Genomic DNA, 19,130 nt, shown 5'->3' on the forward strand with positions numbered 1-19,130 from the left:
TCCTTGCTCACTACAAAACTTATCAAATTCAGTGTTACAATACTCTAATCCATTGTCAGTCCTTAGAGTTTTCACCTTTTTATCTAGTTGGTTCTCCACTAGGGCTTTCCACTCTTGAAATTTAGACAGTGCCTGGTCCTTAGTTCTAAGGGTGTATATCCACACTTTCATGCTAAAATCATCTACAATGGACATAAAGTAACTACTGCCCCCATGAGACCTCACTCTCTCAGGTCCCCATAAGTCTGAATGTATGTATTCTAAACATCCTTTGGCCAGGTGTATGCCCTTTGGGAAACTGACTCTGTGCTGTTTTCCTAAAATGCAGTTCTCACAGAATTCTAGGGTTGATATAGTATCCTTTCCTAACATGCCCTGGTTACTTAGGATATCTAATCCCCTCTGGCTCATATGTCACATCCTAAGGTGCCATCTTTCAGTTATTGACATATTTAAGGTGACTAGAGCTGAACTTAGACAATCAGAATAATATTCTCCACATAGGATGTATAACCCATTCCTCTTTTCTCCCATCAGGATTAGATTTTGGTTTCTATACACATTTAGTCACCCATTTTTGGCTTTGTAACAGCATCCTTCCTCATCTAAGGTTCCTAAGGATATGAGGTTCCTTTTGAGTTCTGGAATGTACCTAACATGGGTAAGTCTTATTAGTTTCCCACTATAGAGTCTAAGGGTTATGCTACCTTTACCTTTAACCCTACAGGCATTGTTGTTCCCCATGAACACAGTCTCCCTATCATATTCCTCAAAGTCTTGAAACCAGTCCCTATTGGGGCTCATATGGAAAAAGCACCCAGAATCTAACACACACTCTTTTGTATTGTCAGAAACAGAGACAGTAAGCACCTCTGTTTCTCCAACTAAGTGTTTGGATGAGGCTAGGTTACTTTTTGTGTTTCCCTGCTTTTGTTTCTTAAGCCATTCAAAACAATTCTTCTTCAGATGACTAATTTTATTACAGAAAAAACATTTTCTTGACTCTGCCTTATGCTTATTGTTCCATTTACCCCGTTTCTTGTTTTTTGACCCCTGGCTAGGTTGACTGCCTTTACCAGATTGAAAGATGTCTTGTTTTCCCCTAACAAACAGGTTATTCCCATTTCGTTTTTGGACCTTTAACTCAAGTTCTCTAGCCTTAAGACCAGCCACAATCAAGTCAACACTAGGGACAGTACCAGAATACTGAAGTGCATTCTTAACTACAAGATAATCCTCGGTAATGGAGTTTAGCAGTATCATGGCTAGACTAGTTTCTCCTAATTCCTGATCTGTGCCCTTTAAAATTAAGGTCATTTTTAGGAATTCATCTAGGTTCTCCTCTATTGTCTTGTTACTATCCATTTTATATGAAAACAGAGCACCCTTGAGAAAAGCTAAGTTTGGTGCAGATTGAAGAGCATACAAAGTTTCGAGTTTACCCCATAACCCCAGTGGAGTTTCGATTCCATCAACCTTCCTTAGTACACTGTCTGAGAGGTTCATCATGATCAAATTGGAGGCTGCTTCATCAATCTCCTCATTCTCCTTCAATTTCTCCTCGAGCCATTTCTTTTGATCCTTCTCCAGTGCAAGACCGACTTTATTGTGTGAAAGCAGAGCTTTCATTTTCTTCTTCCAACTCCTGAAATCGATCTTCCCATCTTATTGGGAGATCTCCATATGGGTAGTGCTCATTGTATTATAAAGGCAGGGTAGTACAGTCTAAGGTGTAAGTGGCGTTGTTAGACCAGAAGTCACCAAGTACCGCCAAGCAGTTTTTAATGCAGTTATTGGTTTCCAGCCGATATACCCTTAAACTTGACAAAAACAAAAATGAACAATACTGGTACAACCTCTAGGCAATGACCAAGATTGCTCTCCCTAACTAGTGTTTGTGATCAAATCTCACGAATTAACCCCAAGGCTCAGCAAGATTCGAAGTCCTAAAGCTCTAGGAACCTTTGGATTGAGAAACCCCTAAAATCTGACAAACCCTAATTTTTCGAACAAAACCTAATTTTCAAATTCGTCAAAAAATTAAATGATTTCTAAAACCTAGATACACCCTAGGACGTTGGCTCTGATACCTCTGTTATGTAAACAACCAAGAAACAATCACAAACAATCACAAACAATCAAGAAACAAGAAAACACACAAACAATCAACACCGGATTTTTACCGTGTTCACTTGCCCTATTTGAGCAAGCTACATCCATGTTGAACTCCGGAAAGGGAGTTCGCTGCACTATGATTATTGAACAATCACTTACAGTCACGATTACAAGAATACGCCCAAAACCCTAGATCAAACAACTCTGATTCAAACCCATAATCTGCCCTAGGAATACTGTAACCTGGAAATTCCTATAACAAGAACACATAAGCTCTTCCCTTGACTGATTAACCCAAACCACTTAAGATACCCACGATTACAACTAAAATCAGACCCAGAAAGTAAGAACCCTAATCGAACAAAGAAAAAATGAAAAACGGCTCTCTCTCTTTTCGTTTGATCTACTGTTAGTATGAAGACTTAATCCTTTTATAGTGTTGACTGGAGGCTTGATCTCAGCTGTTAGTTTTTCCTTTGAATCAGCGGTCAGGATCATCTTGGAGCTATCTCAAAACGACACCGTTCCACTAATACTCAGTACGAAGCTGTTTCAGCATTCACTCACAACATGACACTTAGGAGATTATTGGACTAATATAATGTTGAGTTCCTACCAACAAGTTTAAACTTAGGTCTAAAGTTCGAATTTGAATATTATCCATGTTTCATGTGAAAAATTCATGTTGGTAAGTTTTTAGATGGAAAAAAAACTTAACATCTTGACTTCATTTCTGCTACCTTTGTACCTGAGCAATTAATTAAACTACATATCTGAATCGAAAAGCTTGGAAATAGTTGAATTAAGTCTTGGTACAATAGTCTTTAAGTTGCAAGTAACGTCCAAATGATCTTACATTACTTGTATGATATTTGATGTAAGACCTCAAATATTACAATACAAAGAGAATAAGTGAACCAACAAAAGGACCACACGATGCTCATGTCCCTCCCTTATCTCTGAAGTGCATATCTTACAAGCCCAGGGACGTGTGTATTGACAATGTAGTCCTCCCAATCATTGCATTTTGGATCGAAGTTAAACACATCAACTTCCTCGTCATTCTGTCTTATTATCATTCGCAATTTCTCTGAGTTTGTGTCACCAAAGCTGCACAATTGACAAGCAAATTAATGGTGCATTTAGGTTTGAATATAATATAGAAGGAGTGGATATATATATATAGACACGCACACACATACATGTCCTCAAAGAACAAGAAGGGTTTGTAGAATTCCACCACTTGTATTGCAAATTTGATTTTCCGATCAGAATCAATACAAATATCCTCATATATATTTTTGGCATAAAACTGAACTCACCAATTTGAGTACTGTTGTGTGTGATGTTTCCATCAAGCTTGGACAAGTCATAGTTTTGCGAGGTAATAGCTCAATCCAGAATCAGTTCGGCTCAAACGATTGTCCGACTCAACATAAGCTTGTCGAGATATAACTTGACCTAGCATAAGTTAGTCGCGGCCAATCTCGACAGTTGTTCACAGATAAACTCAGATTCTGGATATCTTGGAAGGGATCAGAGCAACAACAATGACGATGCAATCTCAGCGCTTAATCACAAGGATATCGGAGTTGCATCACAATCTTGATTGTAATCTCTTTATTTTGATATTTCTTTTGTACAAAACTTGTATATAAACCCCTTCCAACGATGGAAAAGGGGTTAGAAAATTGTTCTAGGAATTCTATTACTTTTTGGTGAGCTCTCATAGCAAATAAAAACAACAGTAGATGTAAGCTCAAGATTATAACTTGTCGAACCACTTTAAAAACCACTTTGTCATTTATATTAATGCATTATTTTACATCATTTGCTGGTTATCATTAATTATGCACACATCCGTTCCGATTCCGTTAAAGTCAATTGGATCACTCTAGTTGATGTGAATCTCGTATCAACAGGTACCTCCAGATAGGACATAAAGAAATGAAAATTAAATTATAATAAATTAATAGTGATTGGAAGATGCAAGGTGTTAAATTAGAGAGAAAACCAAGATGATAAATATAAAAAGTTAAATAAATTTGGAACACATTGTCAAAAGAACAAACCTTCAGTGGTAACACATATCTAATAGCCATGCTCAAGCGGAATCTGGTTGCTGTTTTCAGTATTTTAAACTTGCCAGTTGTAGCTGGCTTCCCATTTTTATTAATCAATGGACGTTTAGCAAAATACCAGATGCTAAAATCTTGAGGATTCGAGAAGTTTAAAGGGTTTCTCATAGATGACACAAATTGATAAATAATTTGAGAGGACTGGTTGGCATTTGCCATCATAGCTACGATTATTTGACTCACCACCATGTCCGCTGGTATCTGCGAGATTATGATTTCATGAATTTAAAAAGTTTGCAAAAATGTAAGACAGTACGAGAAATAGATATTGACAAACAATAAGGTTAAATCATAATGTTGACGCTTGATTTTGGACGCCAACGACTCGCACGTGGGAAACGCTGAGCTGACTCAGGAGACACACGTGATGGATCCATGGGATTTGAATATGGAGCTGAGATTATATATTTTGCAGAAAAATGAATAAAAGATTGGCAAGAGGGGTTTTTATAGTGGTTCGGATGCAACAAGCGACTCCTACATCCACTGTTATTTTATTTGATCTCTCCCTACTTCTATGAATTTGCCCGTAAGCAAACAAAGATGAAGAAATACAGTGTTTTTACAGAGAGAAAGAATTGAAGCTAAATCTCAGACCAGCCTCCCTTCTTCGGGAAGAGGAGTGCCCATTTATTCACCTTTGCACTCAATGCCATGAGAGCTTTTGCAAACTGCCTTGACACATGGAAGGCTCTCGTCCATTCATCTCTTTGAAATGAGATAAAGTTGGTGAGAATATCTTTGGAGATATGGGCTTGGCAGCTGGTACAAAGAGACATTAATTGTGCTGACATAGGCTTGACTTTTGAGGCATAACACATAACATGCATTTTTGTTAGTATATGAATATTCATAATAAAGAGTTGACCTCACCAAATCGTGGATTGTGTCAGGTTTGCCCGGCAAGAAATTTAGTTTCCCTTTACCAAAATCAAGAATCCGTCTATCAACAGTTCTGTACCGACCAAAATCATTATAAGGTATACGTTATACATATAAAACCTTATTTATGACGAATTGACAATGAATCAAAATAGAATACAAATCATGAAAAAGACAATAATTAATTGATATAATCATCTTCATTTCATGATGTTATTATCTCAAACCTTCAATCCAACCTGCAAAAGGTTGGCTATAGGTACTGGTGACTATGGTGGGGCGAGTAATGACAAGAGGCAGGTCATCTCTATAGTCTCCTAATATCATCTCTTCCATTGCCTTTGTAAACACGTATGTGTTTGGCCATCCATAATATCTTGCCCTGTTAAATGAGGAAATTATTCTTATTAAGTTTGTGAATTTGTTGTCAAGTGTGATTCGTGGAAAGAGATAAATTATTGTTTCACTTCTTCTCTTTCAATTAACTTCTTGATAAAGTTTCAAGTTTGGACAAAACTTGAAAGGATTGTTGAAATATCCTTGTTTAAATACATGTTAAATGGATTTATTTATTGGTTTATTTCAAGCATGCATGATTTCTTTTTCATTATTACTTCTATTACTTCATGTAAATTGTCTTGTGATTTGTTTTTATAATAATAATAGTAATAATTTATGGAAAGAGGATTTTACTTTATCGTATGTACATTATTTGTATGCTAGAACACAGAACGGTTCATTCTTTAAAGTTCAAGCCTTTTGATGCCTAAATCTGCACGGTTAAGGTAACTTCTTTTTCGGTGGCCTCTTCAGCTTGAAGTTGATTCAATTTTTTTTCCTATCAATTTTTTTTCTGCTGTAATATCCAATTTACAAGTCCTTTGAAGAGTTTCAACATTTCATTTTGAAATGGGTTTTCCAGTAAAACTCTTGATTTTTTGCCGCCGTACACATAAGCTGGAAATATAATAAAAAAAAAAAAAAGAAAGTAACTATTGGTCGAAGTTAATGATAGCTCCAATCTATTTGGCAATACGCTATAATATAGAAAAAAATGAAAATAAAAAATGGAGAGTCATACCTTAAATAAAATAACTTAGTGATGATCTAGTTTCTTTCATTTGTCATTATATCATCCGAAATCATGAATATAAGGAAAAAAAAAAGATTATGAAATTATTACTTAGCTATTTGAAATTAAAATTTACCAGTTGATACATGAAGAAGAACATTTATTTTGATACATTTCTTTGCAAAACTCAAAGCATGTGGAGCCCCCATTGTATCGGTGTTCAAAGCAATGTCATATCTACAAAATAAAAACAAATCAACAAGAATTTAACTATAATGTGATAAGTAATTATGATAAGGGAAAAAAAAGAAAATAAGATTTAATTTCCTCCCTTGAAATTTGGTTGTTGCAGAGAAATTTACTACTAAGTCTGTTTGTCTTTCATTTCTTCCATTAGTTTGTAATCTTTTACTCCCAAGTTCTCAGTAGAAATGTCACCGGCTATCGCAACTACCTTTTCCGATAGAAAAGATTTTAGATTGTCACCGAGTTTATCTCTCAATACATTAAACAATTCCTTCTCAACACATTATATGCTCATATGATTTTATCGGTTGTGGAAGTAATAAGCATGCAACTTAAAAAAAAGGTAAGACTTTTATTTGATGCTTATATTCGTAAACAAACTATATATTATAAACACATACCTCATCAAGAATTCGTTTTGTTGTGCAAGGATGGGTAATCAACTCGGAGATGAGCTATAGCTGGGGTCAAATAGCAAAGTGGCAATCAGATTGGAGCGAGCTATTTGACAGTTATCTTTCAAATCATAGATATGCATTATCTCCTAAAATCAAGGAGAAGATCACGGGAACAGTCCCTGCAGTTTCGGCCTATGAACCATGCCAAGAATCAAGAGATTAACTTCCGAAAATCATGCCATTATCCCTAAATTCCTCTTGTAACCATTGCAATTTCATAGTATAAAACCCTTAAATAATAATTGTGAGATGATGAGAAAATCTTGAGAGCAGAGATTTTTATTGTAAGGCAAAAACTATTGAATAACATAATATGGAAGTAGGCTTGATTTCAACTTGTCGAATCACTTTAAAAATTGTCTTTGTTTCTTTACTTTCTTTCTGATTATTACTAATCATGCTCACATCTTACTCAATTCCTCCAAGGTCAATTGAGTCTCACGGGTTGCTGCAGATTTTTGTAACAACATTTTGGTGTTAGAAGGAGGGCCCCAACGACAATTACAGTCATCACATAGCATTCATGGCTAGAGGTGGAACAAATGGGTCGGGTTAGGCGGGTCAACCCTAACTCGACCCACATTAAAGAAGGTTCAACCTGGACTGCCTATAAGGTGGGCCGGGTTGAACCCAACTTGTATGCAACCCCTGGACGGGCTGCGTTGTTTTTTTTTTTTTTTCTTAAAAGTACCCGCCAACCCGTCGGGTTGAAAATTTCAACCCGACAGTTTGGCCGAAAAAAAATAATTTTTTTTTTAAATACCCTTTTTACCCTTGAAATATAGTTGTTTTATAGCAGTTGGATGGGTCTTTTTCGTCATTTTCTTTTCCAATTTTTTTCCTATAAATAGGCCCTAAACTCTCATATTTTCTCACATCCCAAATTCTCTCATTTTCTCTAATCTCTATTGAAATCTCTCAATTATTCTCCTTGTTGTCAATTTGCTCTCATTTTAATTTTTATTAGTTTTTGCAATTTTCAATTCATATTTCCAAATTCCAATTCTCCTTCTTTAATTTTTTTATTTCTTCTATATTGAATTTTTTTTTTTTAACTATAATGGATAGATATTTCTATCCCGTCAATTCCGATGATGAAGGAAACTACTATCCTAGTCCCCCTAAATTTACTAACATAAATGTAGTAGATTCAAATAGTCCCGCTTTCCTAGTCTCAGAATCTGATACACCTCATAATATTCCTCCGATTCCTCCCCATGCTGCTATAGCTCCCGGTGGTTTTAGAAGTCGTCCTCGTAATCGTCGTTCTCATCCAACTTCATCTCAAGCTAAAGCGGGTTCATCAACTACTGTCGAAACCGACAACAGACACACATCATACTTTTGGGTGCATTTCGATAAGTTTTACGAGACAGAAAGTGGAGTTCAAGTGAAGAAAGCAAGATGAAAGTATTGTGGAAATATTTATAAAGCTGATTCAGGTAATGGTACTTGTACTTTAAAAAGATATGCTAATAAACATATTGCTCAACATGGAAATAGAGAAACCAATCAAACTCAAATAACTAATATGGGTACTACTTGGTGTTATAGTCCTGATGTATATAGGGAACAATTAGCTTTTACATTGCTGCAACTGATCAACCTATTAATATGGCTGAAGATAAATATTTTGAAAGATTTATTAAAAATTCATTTTTTCTAGGATTTCAAAGTTATTCTAAAACTGCAACTAGAAATGATTTGATAAAATTGTTTGGGAAAATGAAATTAGAATTAAAAAATAAAATACATAGTTGTCATGTTAGTGTGGCTCTAATTGCCAATATTTGGAGTGGTAGAGCTAAACAAGATTATATTTGTGTGACTAATCATTATTTTGACAACGAATGTAAATTAAATAAATCTTTATTAGGATTTAGATTAATGGATGTGGATCATAGTGGTCAACAAATTTATAATAAAATTGTTGAAGTTTTAGAAGATTATGATGTTATTAATAAATTGATAAGTTTAACTTTAGATAATGCAAGTGCTAATAGTACAGCTATAGATTCTTTAAAATTAATTATCCTTTTTTTAACAATTTGAAGTTTTTTCACCAATGTTGTGCATGTCACATTATTAATTTAATTGTGAAAAGTGGTATGAAAACAATTAGAGATAATATTGATAGAATTAGGGATTCTTTAGCTTAGATTACTAGTAGTAATAGAAGAAATGCTGAATTTCAAGATGCTTGTATAAAATCAAATATGTCTCTTAGAACTTTTGCATTAGACGTGCCTGTTAGATGGAATAGTACTTATTTAATGCTTGATTCATGTTTACCTTATGCAAATTTAATTAGTTATTTTGTAGCAAATAATAGAGGTCCTCATTATTTGTTTGAAAATGATTTGTATATAGCTAAATTATTTCATTCTTTTCTTAAAATTTTTTACCAATCCACTTTACAACTTTCTGGTGTGTATTATCCTACTAGTCTATTGGTAATACATACAATTATAAAAATATCAGAGTTATTTAGAAAAAACAAAAACAATGAAATTTTAGAGAGACCAATAAAGGCAATGGAATTTTTTTTTTTTAAAAATATTGGAAACCCATTCCTTTTCTTTATTGTTTAGGTGCTATAGTTGATCATAGAATTAAAGTAGCAGGTTTAGAAAATGGTTTAGACACATTAACTGAAAATTTACAAAACGAAGCATATGCCAATCAACTAGGAGAGGTAAGAGAGTGTCTTGCAAAGGTATATTTTCAATATGAAAACAGGTATGGGAACCCGCAAACAGGCAAAATACCCAGTGAAGTTGCATAAGAAGAAACAAATGAAGACTTCTACTCTTAGAGTGCATTTAATAGGCCGAAGAGGACCGAACTCGAAGCACAGCCTCCTCTTTAGAAGCACGAACAACGAATATACTGTCCTCCATGCAGTCACAAAGTAAAGAGCTTCAACAATATTTGGGAACTCCCGAAATATTACCAGTAGATCCACAACAAAGAGCCAACTTTAATGTCTTAGAATATTGGAAAACCAGAAAATGTATTTTTCCCGTATTATCAAGATTTGCCTTGGATGTTTTCGCTGTTCTTGTCTCAACCGTCTCATCCAAACAAACATTTAGTACAAGTGGAAGAATTTTAAATGAAAGGAGGACTAAACCTTCACAAAAAAATGATTGAAGTCCTCACATGTCTTGGAGATTGGGAACAGTCGCACCATCAAGATCAATGGGAGGTTGTCGACGATACTTTAATAGAATCATTTCAATTTTGTGATATAGATGATACAAATGAGGGAGGTCCTAGTCAACCCCCAAATTAGTTGTTTTGTAAATTGTAACTTGTAAATTAATTGTCAATTACTGCACTCTTTTTTCTTTACCAAGTTTTTGTCCCATTTGGTTTTTCTTGGTGAGGTTTTTAACGAGGTAATAATTATTGTAATTTCTTATTTTATTTTTTGATAAATGAATAAATCTAATTTTTCTTATATTACAATTTTATTGTATTAAAATTGAATTAATATTTGAAATGTTAACAAAAAAAAAAATTAATTTAATTTAATGGAATTATTGATATTTGAAAAGTTAACTAAAAACAATTACACAAAACAAAACAAAAGAAAAAATTAAATTAAAAAAAAAGAGGGGGGCTAGCCTGGCCCAGCCCGCAGCATAACCCGCCGGGTTAAGGTTGGCGAGCCGAGCTGGGCCAGCCAACCCTAACAAGTGACGGGCCTAACCTGCCAAAACCTTTAACTCGCTGTGGGCCGGGCAGGTTACTTTTCCAATGTTATTCATGGCACGTACCAGATCATACAGGGTTATAGTCCATATGCTTGAGAAGACTTGGGATCCCATGCCAGGGGACGCCGCGATTACGTCTTTGATGGCGAAGACATTTGCCTGTCGTGTTTAAACTCTGTGAGGGCATTGCAGTATGTAGAGACCAAGGCGGACTAGTCCCTGGTGCTAAGGCTGTAGCCGAGCTGAGTAGCTCGTAAGCTACTCAGGCTTGGTTTTTGTTGAGCCTAGGCTCAGCTCGGTAATTCTCGAGCCGAACCCGAGCTCAAGTTTGCTTTGAAACTCGTATAATTATATGAGTTGAGTTTGATCGCAGTGTTGCTCGACTTGTAGAGCTTGCAAGTTCAGAAAAGATCGCGTATTTTAAGTCATTTCCCTAGAAATCGATCCCTATGTCAACTATGCCCCAAAACCAAATCACTAAATGCATTTTCTTAGAGAAACTTGAAATTCCCAAATCACATATTCAGCTACAAAGAAGAAAAAATAAGAAACAAAACCAATTAAATCCAATCATCCATGTAGACTGTGTAGTCCATCGAAGCATATGGAATGCTTCTTTTAGACACTCAAACTCTAAAGAGAAAAAAATGATTTGGAAAAAAAAAAAAAAAAAAAGAGAAAGAAGACTTGTTGTAAACTTCTTGTGGTAGGTGGCGACAAACTTCAACTTGTAGAGGATAAGAGAGATGAGCAAATGAAAGAGAGGGAAGGATAAGAAAGGACTAAATCAAAGATAAGAGATGTGAAAGATTAAAGAAGAGTGGAGGCATATTGGGCAGTGGCTGTAAGAGGTTTATATGTTTTGTGTTGTTTAGATTTAGGTTATGTTTTACTTTACAAAGTAAAGAAAAGGTAGGTTTGTGTGTGGGTGAGTACATTATATGCTTTTAAATCTTCCAATAATAAATAACCACATCCCCAACATATAATACAATTAAATACTAGTTTGAACCAAGCTTGAGCCAGTCGTAGGGGCTTCTAGCTTGAGCTTGAGCTCCAGTTTCCTCAATGCGGCGAGCTTGAGCCCTACATTTTTCACTTGAGTTGAGCTTTAGCCAACTAATACTTGGCTCCGCTTGGCTTGTATACAGTCCTACTTGGTGTCGCTGTCTAGAAACAGTTTGCTGGTCGAGTTCCATGGCCCTTGGATCTATCACTAGGGCAGTATCCAAACTCTGTGTTAACGTATTAGCGTTTGGACTGTGGTGGTAAGCATTTCAAGGGCATTCATTATTAATGGATTTGCTTGAGGAGCTACTAGCTCATTCCTTAACTTAGACATGGGGCATTCTTCTAAAACCATCCTTAGATGGCCTGTAGTAGCCTCTTCATTCTGACCAGCAACAACCTTGCTTTTTGAATAAGATCTGGTATTACGAGGCATGATTGATGTTGCATAACCTTGTAAAGAAAAACTGGATTTGTTGAAATATGGAAAGCTTGGCAGAAGACCCTCCTTATAGTACCAAAATGTTGATGTAGAGATTCGCACTAATAAAAAGTATGCAAGATTCTGGATGAATCTACGTGGGAGACTATTGAAGACCTAAGGGTTTGATGTAGAATCAATTAATGTAAAGGCAAGCAAAGGAAAAGAAAATAGAAGAGATTTTTAAAGTGGTTTGGATGTTGAAAGAAAATCCTATGTCCACTATTATGTTATTGCACTTGCCGCGTAACGAGCTCACTACAATGTGTTTTTTTATGAGCATTCTATAACCTAATTTTGTGCCTCCCAAAAAAAAAAAAAAAAAAAAAAACTGATTATAATGGGGTTTATATAGGGCCAACTACATGTTTGAATTGGAAATAAACATTGTATCTTTAGAACAGGAAAACAATTTGATCTTCAACTCTCATTTGGGAATTCATATTGCTTTACTAAAGTGGGGATTATCCTTTCCTGACTTATTGCACAATGAATTGGAAATAAAGCCAAACTTTGATAGATTAGGAAAGCAATGTGATCTTCGGCCTTAACTTTGGAAAGATATCTTTGCGCCAAACTAGGATTTATCCTTTCTAGATTTTCTGCATGTTGTGTGTGGTTTTTCCGCCAAGCTTAGGGCTACGCAAGGATATAGCTCAACCCAGAATGAGCTCGACAACAATGATTAATTGACCTAGCATAAGGTTGTCGAGCCGTAGCTCGACCTAGCATAAGCTAGTCACAGATAGTTCAAGTAATCATTCAATCTGCCTCCAAATTATCTCAAATCCTAGATATTACGGGAAGGACTCAATCAATAGCGATCACTATGCAATCATAACACCAAATCGCGAGGGCATCGAAATTGCGATTTAGATTGATTGTAATCCCCTAAATTTCGCTTTTTTCTCTGTACAAATCTTGTGTAAAAACCCCCTCGAATGATGAAAAAAGGATTTTTTTTTTTCAGATAAGAATGGCATTGTAAGCTCTTACCGAAATTACAAAAAACTCAGTGGACGTAGGCTGTTAACCTCGCCGAACCACTTTAAAAATCTCTTTGTTTTTAATTCATTTCGTTCATATTCATTGCTAATTTTCACTAACCATGCACACATCGGTTTCGATCTGGCAAGGTTGATCGGATCACGCTGGTTGGTGCAGAATTCTGTATCAACATTTTGTCGCTAGAAGGTGGGCCTCCGCCAATATTTCAAAGATTCCAAAAAATGTTCACCGCAGTTTACTTGTCCTAAGACCAAAATGGTGTTCACCAGATCAAGAACTACCACTAGAAATCACAGGAACGTGGAAACCACCCATCGGGAGGTACAACAGGAGAACGCGAGACGTGAACCACCTGTGTTGCCAGCTCAGCACGCCACAAACAACCAGGGGGCAGGGACGTCAAATCCCAAGAACAGCCAGCCAATGGAGATGGTCAGGACAATGGTTGCACAGGCGGTACAACAAAAGGTGGTTGAGTTGAGGAGCCAACAACTAATTGCCCAGAACCTTGACCTGTCGTGTTTCGCCAATGCCACCCTAATAAGTATGAATTCTGCAGGTGGACAGTTTGCTTCGTCACTGCTGAGGGGTAGTCAACACCTCTAACCTCGCAAGCAGCATGCCACGCACGAGCGTGAGTCCTGCGAGTGAACAAACCGTGGGAGGCAACCAGGGAAGCAGTCGCTGAGGGAAAACGAAGGCGACAGACCTAACCGAGAACATCGATGGTATCCCCAGCGTCAGTATGTTAGTTTTAACCCACGCCCAAGGCAAGATCAATCTTCATAGGCTCGCGAAGAGAGGCATGTGCGACAATTTGACAATGACCGACATATTGGTAATGACCAACGTTGCGAGTAATGCATTGATGAGCACGATAACACTTACCAACCCAGCCATCATGACTCAACCTAGTGCATCAACGTGCGTGTTGGAGGAGCTTCACAAGCAACAGACTTTTGAAGTTATTTGCTCAAGGTACAATTTAACAAAGCAAACCAGGGCAACCAAAGTGAAGACTTAGATCGCATGTAAAAGATGCTCAGTGATTTAAAAGCTCGCCAAAACAATCTGGTAGAGGAGATAGTAAGTTCTCCCTTTACGGAGGAAGTTCCCCAAGCCCCGCTCCCACAAGGGAGAGGGGATCCCAAGGATCACCTCGATAACTTTAATGACCCGATGGAGCTATACCAGGTCAGTGATTTAGCAAAATGTCGGTGCTTCGCAGTCACATTAGTCGGAGATGCCAAAAGGTGGTAGAAGCGGCTTAAGGCAAACTCTATCAACTCCTAGCAACAATTCTCCACACTATATCTACAACAATTCCAGGTGAGGAGACTGTTCGCAATGCTGCTTATCTGCTTGATCAACATTCGCCAAGAGCATGATAAATCATTGACTTCGTATTTAACGAGGTTCTAGAACGAGCAGGCAAAGGTTGCTGATGCCCTCGAAGAATCCATTTAGTTGCTGATGCCCTCAAAGAATCCATTCAGACTCTGCTGATCGTAGGGAGCAGACTTAACATAGAGCTATGGAAAGAGCTCCAGAGTGAAGATCATGTGAGTCTGGCCAAATTCTACCAGATGGCTGCGAAATACTAGTGAGTAGAGAGCTCGTTAGCAATACTAGCCAGAAGCTTGTTGCGGGGGGCTTGGACAGAAGACATGATTACCCCTTAGATAAGCGTGGGGGCCAAGACCGTAGTGACAGGAATCGTAACAGATTTCAAAAGAAATAGAGAGTAGATAACTACGGAGATAGGCAGCCATTCCTGCGGTATGCAGAGTACACCCCCCTCACTCAAGACATTGCCCACATCTAGGAGTATCCTAAGAGGCCAAGAGGTTGCTTGCTTCAGAAAGGATGAGGGGGGCACTAGGCAGAAGAGATCGATAGAAATATTGCTAGTACCACAAAGATGTCAGGCACAACATGAATGACTGTCGAGATCTGAAGGATGCCATCGAGGACCTGATAAGAAAAGGTCATTTGAAAGAATTCATTAAGGCAGAACTAGCTCGAGAGAATCCTGGCAAGGAAAGCAACCAGGTCCCAAGTTAGGTACAGACCCCAGCTCAATAGGCTCCGCCAAACCCCAGTGAGGTCTTCGTGAATATGATCTACGGAGGATCGGATATAACGGGAAGCTCGAGATGAGCTCGCGAGCAATAGCTCGAGAGGCTAAAACAGACTCGGTTCCCTAAATAATGAGTTGCAAACAGAAACCGCCTAAACAGCCCAAACAGGAAAGCGATGTAGTGGGGTTCACAGTCGACTAGTGTGAAACATCCCCTTGTCATAATCATGACGTGATTGTAATTGTAGCCAAGCTTGGCAATGCAAAGGTGTTAAGGGTTATGGTCGACAATAGGAGCGCGACAAACATCATTTTCTTGGGAGGTTTTCGAACAGAATGGAACTTGAGAGCGTGCCCTTCGCCATTCTATGGGTTCACCGGGGACAACCTGGTTCCCAGAGGTCCTATTAACCTTTTTGTAACTCTGGGGGTAGAGCCAAAGGTGAAAACTGTGATGGCCGAATTCCAAGTGGTGGACTACCGGACCACGTATAACGTCATCCTTGGAAGGCCAATCCTGGATGATTTAAGTGCAGTCACATCAGTGCGCTAACAAGCAATGAGATTTTTGACTTCTAGGGGAGTCACGATGATCAGGAGCTGCACCAAGGAATCTCGAGAATCCTACAATCGGGTTATAAACGCCACGCAGAAATGGCCACACCATAAAATAATGACCATCGTAGAATCTAAGCCGAACTCTAGACCGCTAGAGGACACTATAGATCCTCACATCCACAAAAAAGAGCTCACGGTAGGACCAACCAAAGAGCTGCTAGAAATAAGTGTTAGCGAGGAGGATCCAACTCACGTGCTGAAGATTGGCAACAGCTTGACCAGGGAGATGGTTGATAGTCTGGTCGAGTTCCTGAAGAAGAACCTTGACGTATTCGCATGGGTGCACGTGGATATGGTCGGGATTAACCCTAAGGTGATGTGCCACAGGTTAAACCTCGACCCATAGGCTCAACCCTTAAGACAGAAAAGAAGAGCCATGGATGCAGAGCACTCTCAAGCACTCAAGGATGAAGTCGACAAACTCCTGGAAATTAACTTCATCAGGGAAGTCAAGTACCTAGACTGGCTCGTAACCTAGTCGTAGTCAAGAAGTCGAATGGCAAGTGGTGGACTTGCGTCGACTTTACAGATCTAAACAAAACCTGTCCGAAAGATAGCTTTTCGCTACCATGGATCGATCAGCTAGTAGATGCGACAGCGAGAAACGCACTTCTTAGCTTTATGGACGTGTACTTAGGATATAACCAAATCTCGATGTACCAGCCTGATGAAGAACATACATCATTTATTACTGACTGTGGAATTTATTGTTACAAGGTTATGTCGTTTGGCCTTAAGAACGCAGGGGTAACCTACCAACGCTTGGTGAACAAGATGTTTGCCAACCATATTGGCCATTCCATGGAAGTGTACATCGACAACATGCTCATCAAATCAAAGGTCGTCCAAAGCCATATTGAGCACTTAGGGGAAACGTTTGACATCCTCAGAAAGTATCAAATGAAGCTCAATCCATTGAAATGTGCTTTCTGGGTGAGCCCCAGGAAATTCGTAGGCTTCCTCGTGAACCAACGGGGTATAGAAGCTAACCCGAAGAAGATTCAAGCCATGTTCGACATGAAAAGCCTAACCGGAATAAAATAGGTACAGATACCATTCTTTGAGACCTTGAATGGGACGAAAGGTTTCAAGTGGACAGAAGAGTGTGAAAGAGCCTTCTAAGAGTTGAAGAAATACCTCGGAACGCCTCCCTTATTGTCAAAACCCATCCAGGGTGAGCCGCTACTACTGTACTTGTCGGTATCAAAGTCCATTGTCAGTGCCGCGTTGGTACGCGAAGAGGAAGGAATATAATGGCCAGTGTATTATGTGAGCAAGAGACTGCTTGACGCGGAAACAAGGTATCTGGATATGGAAAAGCTCACCTACGCCATCGTTGTTGTAGCCAGAAAGCTGCGACCTTGTTTTCAGGCACACTCCATCCATGTGCTGACGAACTTCCCCTTGAAGAAGATAATGCAGAAGCCCGAGGCATCAGGTGGACTAATCCAGTGGATGATGGGGATGAGTCAACACGACATTAGGTATATTCCGAGGACATTGATCAAAGGCCAGGCTGTGGCAGATTTTATATCTGAGTTCTCCTATCAACTAGAGGCCGAGCCAAGCCCGCTAGAGATCGAGCAATGGAAGCCAAAGAGTGACGACTTATGGCTATGGACTCTATACGTAGATGGCTCCTCGAATGAAAATGGAGCAGGAGTGGGCCTATTGCTTGAAAGCCCAAACGGAGACCGAATTAGAGTCGCAATAAAATTTGGGTTCAATACCTCCAACAACGAAGCTGAGTATGAGGCATTGCTCGCAGGTATCCGTCTCACCAGGGAAATAAGGGTAGATTCCATCAAGATCTACAGTGACTCACAGCTCGTGGTCTATCAAGTTATTAGGGAATACTAGGCAAAGGAAGATAGGACAGCATCCTACCTTCAGCAAGTAGAGATTGAGCTTAGACAGTTTAGATCCTTTTCCATTCACCATATCCCAAGGGAGAAAAACTCGCAGGCAGATGCATTAGCTCGCTTAGCCTTAGCAATGAATAATGAGAAGGTCGATTCGATCCTAGTTAAATTCCTCCAAAAACCAAGCATCCCCGCTCTACAAGGCCCAATGTTGACCACAAGTCAAAGGTACAGTTGGATGATTACAATCACCACCTATTTGAGGAACGACACATTACCAGAAGACAGAGCCGAAGCTAGAGCACTCCGCATAAAGGCAACTCGGTACACGCTCATTAACGATAGACTATACAAGTGAGGATTTAATGTACCGTTGCTGTAATGTATTAACCGCGAGGATGCAAATTATGTTATGAGGGAAATACATGAGGGAATTTGCGGAAACCACGAAGGGGGTAGATCTCTAGCTTACAAGGTGCTCTGTCAGGGATACGACTAGCCAACAGTTTATGATGATGCAGTGGACTATGTCCACAGATGTGATAGATGCTAGAGATTTGCAAATATTTCACGAGCTCTACCACAAGAATTGACCACTTAAACAAGCCCGTGGCCATTCGCGATCTGGGACATTGACCTTATCGGCCTATTGCTTCAGGGAAAAGGGGGCGTTAAATTCGCAGTAGTTGTCGTGGATTATTTCACCAAGTAGGCGGAAGCCGAATCACTGGTAATAATAACGTCAAGTCGACTAAAGGATTTTGTCTATAAGAACATAGTTTGTCAGTTTGGGATTCCCCACATAATAATAACTGACAATGGGAAGTAGTTCGACCTCGAAGATTTTAGGACCTTCTACGAGCAGCTTGGCATCAAGAAGAGTTTTGTTGTTGTCTATTGGCCTCAAGCCAATGGACAAGTAGAGGCTGTGAATAAAGTAATCAAGCACACCATAAAGAAGAAGCTCAACGACCTTAAGGGAATTGGGCTGACGAGCTACCAGAGGCTTTATAGTCCTACAGGACGACTGCCAGAAGCTCGACGGGCGAAACCCTATTTTTTTTGTCTTATGGATGTGAGCCGATGATCCCGGTTGAAGTAGGAATTAGTTCGTTTTGAAGAGAATTCTTTGACGAAGAAGAAAATGTAGACCTTCTCTGCCTAAAACTAGACTTGATCGAAGAATATCAGGCTAAATCTCAGCCAAGGCTCGCCTCGTATCAACAGTGAGTCAAGAGATACTTCAATACCAAGGTCAGAAACAGAGACTTTGAAGTGGGTGATCTGGTCCCAAAAAACGTTGTCCAGGGTACTCAAAACCCGAACTTGGGGGCACTTGGGCCAAAATGGGAGGGTCCCTTCAAGATATCTGAAAAGCTTGCACCAGGGTTTTTTCACCTGGAACGCCTCAACGGCGAAGCAATAATGCGAGCATGGAATGCT

General features: G+C 38.8%; 1 protein-coding gene across 1 annotated transcript; it reads right to left on the reverse strand.

Moving 5' to 3' along the window:
* Window positions 1-3,068: 3,068 nt before the first annotated feature.
* On the reverse strand, window positions 3,069-17,039 carry LOC116119788 (fatty acyl-CoA reductase 1-like). Its single transcript, XM_031405720.1, has 8 exons — window positions 16,963-17,039; window positions 6,344-6,444; window positions 6,032-6,092; window positions 5,359-5,517; window positions 5,127-5,208; window positions 4,188-4,454; window positions 3,318-3,427; window positions 3,069-3,225 (listed from the first exon to the last, which is right to left on the reverse strand). Exons 1-8 carry the CDS (start codon window positions 17,037-17,039, stop codon window positions 3,069-3,071), a joined length of 1,014 nt encoding a protein of 337 aa, XP_031261580.1.
* Between the last annotated feature and the right edge of the window lie 2,091 nt (window positions 17,040-19,130).

The sequence above is a fragment of the Pistacia vera genome, unplaced genomic scaffold (genome assembly GCF_008641045.1).
Source record: "Pistacia vera cultivar Batoury unplaced genomic scaffold, PisVer_v2 Contig1252, whole genome shotgun sequence".
NCBI classification, from domain to species: Eukaryota; Viridiplantae; Streptophyta; class Magnoliopsida; order Sapindales; family Anacardiaceae; genus Pistacia; species Pistacia vera.